The sequence below is a fragment of the Ciona intestinalis genome, chromosome 2, assembly GCF_000224145.3.
Source record: "Ciona intestinalis chromosome 2, KH, whole genome shotgun sequence".
In the NCBI taxonomy this organism is placed as follows: domain Eukaryota; kingdom Metazoa; phylum Chordata; class Ascidiacea; order Phlebobranchia; family Cionidae; genus Ciona; species Ciona intestinalis.
Genome location: NC_020167.2, coordinates 7,703,411 through 7,706,752, shown reverse-complemented (window position 1 = coordinate 7,706,752; position 3,342 = coordinate 7,703,411). Strand labels below are relative to the sequence as shown.

The window sequence follows — 3,342 nt, the reverse complement described above, 5'->3', positions numbered from 1 at the left end:
TCAGGACATTTGGATATTAGGTGCTCAAGGTGTCCCATCTTCCGCCACCCTACTGTACTGTTTTAAATTGATTTGTTAGAATGATAAAAATCTTATCCTTTCTGTAAACAAAAAAATAGAAATTGCAGTTGGTAAGTTTTCAATTGATTTTTTTGCTGTAAATACATAAAAAATGACACTAAAAATCCCAATCTTTCTGCAATTATAAACAAAGAAATAATAGTTATTTTTACTTGTCGTTTTTCTTCTTCTTTCTTTTCGCGCTCCTTTTTCTCGATTCTATTTTTCCGCCACTTTTTGATTTGACCAACCAACATGACAGCACCTAGGATTGCCAGCAATGCTGCCACGGGAACACCAAGAGCTAAACCTACTGTACGAGCTGTGTTGCTTGTAGCGAGAGCAGCTGTCACGGGCGGCTGTTCAGAAAAATCAATATCAAACTACTATTACAATAGATATTACGTTATTTCTGCTACCAAGCATAATTTAAAAAAGTTTTTTAGCGGCTCATTCGGTATAAAAATATAGTGTATTTATGACATTTAATTTGCCATTCGGCAAGACTCTAATATAGTTGATATTTTTCATTAAGCTATACTTAAACTTTGGAAAAATGGCATGACAATATAATCCATAGTCTCCTGTTGTCTGATGTACATATTAAGGTATAGCCACCTCGGCAGGACAATCTTGTACTTGTACTTCATTTCTGATGTAGAATGGGAACATGTTGGAGGCATCACCACTTTGATTGTTGTCGTCAAACGCAACGACACCAACAACCTTAAAGATAAAAAATCAATAAATGAATGTAACTTATTTATCTTCAGGGCAACGACAGTTGTTATAACAAGGGTGTTCTGTTTTAAACACCGCATGCTCGCTTACAAGTTACCAAGTAAGTAACTTACTTATGCTCGCATGGAGGGGCAAATACAGTCGGTATAACACAGGTGTTCTGTTTCATACACCTCGTACCCAATTACAAGTTAACACGTATATAACTCTAATTATTTTTGGAGATTATTTTTTTGGACTATATGGTTTTTTTGGATGGATAAAACAGAGGGACCACTGGATTGGAACAATTGTCATTGTTCTGCCCAAGAAAACTTGTTAAATTTAGTAATGGTACAAACCACATAAAAATGAAGACAAAATTGTAATACTTACGAAAAATTACATAAAATCTTTAGAAATTGTTATTAGCACCATACCTGGTATTCTGTAACTCTAGCTTTACAAATCTGAGAACAAACATCATTTGTAATGGTAGAAAGTTGAGTTACATCCCCCACTATTAATGCATTCTTACAACCCGGTGTTGTTGCTACTTTGTAAACTTCCCACCTGGTAATTGATTTTAATGTTAAAACATAAACTTAAAAGAATGGAAAATACAAGTATAATATAGTTCATAGGTAAATACCAACTGCTTTAAATATAACTTTTGAAAGATACATTTATCTCTGTATGGTAGGACACTGGCAGTTGTTATAACACCAGTGTCCCATTTTATCTACCCCCATAAGTCACCAATTAACTTTTTGGGTTAGACATAACATAACCTAATTTTATTTATGTCTTTGGAAAGATAGCGAGAATCATGTTGTTTAAAGAACGAAAAGAAGGAAATCCACAGCAAACTGACAGTAGTTAAAACACACCATGGATAAAAAGTGTGGAAAAGATGGTGTTGCCAGTTTATGAGTTCAGCAACCAACACCCATAGTCCAATAGTTATAATATAGAACCACACTTAAAAAACTACTGTTGTAAACTGTTTATCGTGTCTGCTCACTGTAGACTTATCGCGCCTTACGCGCTCTAAGCATTGTTGCCCAAGGTTGCCTTGCCGCCGCGTGTCCTTCTTTCCCTATGTTAGACTTATCGTGCTGCAGCGTTCACTGTATTATAGTAATAGTATGCGAAGGTTGTTGAGTATGAATGTAGTACCTTAGAATTACGTTGTATATATTGTGCGCTTTGTGTATTTAACGTTGTGTGCGTTTGCAGATGCAGTCCAATAAAGCCTATATTATTGAAACTTGTAATTAGGTTACGACAACTAAAGTAAAATTTTGACACATATACTTTACTTACTTATTAACAGTGTTACTGACAGAGACAACAATAGTCGTGATTACATCGGAAATATTGGAAAGGTGATCCAACTTATCATCTGTTATTATTATCAACACTTTTGCAGCATCTGTCCGTACACTGGTGGCCATTGCATTTCTTATTGTAGAAATAACTGAAATCAGTATAAAAAGTACAGGTGTTTAAAAATAATAAGTTTGATGTTTTTTTTAAAGTATAATATGAAAATGTCTTACTCACAAAGTTACATTTTGTATCATATCTATACACCTAGTCCCCCTTTACCTTGTACATGAAAATAAAATTGGGACAAAACTTACAATCAACATTTTGAGTCAAAACTGTTGAATTTCTTATCCGGTTTACAATCTGTGTTGAAGTTAGTTGTTCATTGAAGTCGATGATCTGTTGATTAGTTGTGTGTGCAACAACTGACACCATTACCTCGAATATACCTAAAGGAGTAAAAATAGAACATTGGTTAGAGATTTTGTAAGGTGGGGAAGATGGGACACCTACTCATTCTATTTTCTTGCCTAACTTAGTAGTAAACAAAGAACACTCAAAGAATTATAAAACCGTATTCTTATGACTGCAATGGGTTGTTGTTAATTGTTTAAAACACGGATATTTGGATATTTTATGCTAAAGGTGTCTCATCTTCCCCGACCCTACTTATATACTGTTGCTGTTAGCAATATTATACTTGTATTTTGGGTATTCCAGTAAAAACAACCCTGATGAAGATAACCTGAATAGGACATTGAAATATCAGCCATTTTTTTGCCAAAGAGCCAAAATACAACCATAGGTTAGGACCTTTAAATTAACTATCCATTTGTTCAGGTACTACTATACATAGGCTAATTGAACTAATGTACGCTGGGTTTTCTGACACCAGAACACAATAATATTATACCAAAACATTTGCATTCTAATCTATGTGAGTGAAGTCCTACAGCGTGGCAAGCCATGGGTCCTATGAATTGCTACGAAAACGTAACCAACAAAAATTAAGTCCAACCACTAGTAGTGATAGAGATACATATTTCGCATAAATAAATGGCATCGTCAGTCTCTTATTCAAATATAGTTGGTTGGACCATTACCCCAATATACCATTATCCGGCGCCAGGATGTAGTGGTTAGCGCGCCTGCCTGTAACCATTAGGTAATGGGTTCAAGGCTCGTCGCTACCATTGTGGGCGTATGTGTCCTTGGGAAAGACACTTAACG

General features: G+C 35.1%; 1 protein-coding gene across 1 annotated transcript in view; it reads right to left on the bottom strand.

The window, feature by feature from the left end:
* LOC100182654 overlaps positions 1-3,342 on the bottom strand; it is a 22,865-nt gene that overhangs the window by 664 nt on the left and 18,859 nt on the right. The window contains exons 28-32 of the mRNA XM_018817197.2: positions 2,427-2,561; positions 2,107-2,260; positions 1,221-1,353; positions 679-786; positions 234-419 (exon numbers count right to left, since the gene is read on the bottom strand). Of these exons, the coding sequence (XP_018672742.1) occupies positions 234-419; positions 679-786; positions 1,221-1,353; positions 2,107-2,260; positions 2,427-2,561 (716 nt within the window). The remainder of the gene's footprint in view (positions 1-233; positions 420-678; positions 787-1,220; positions 1,354-2,106; positions 2,261-2,426; positions 2,562-3,342) is intronic.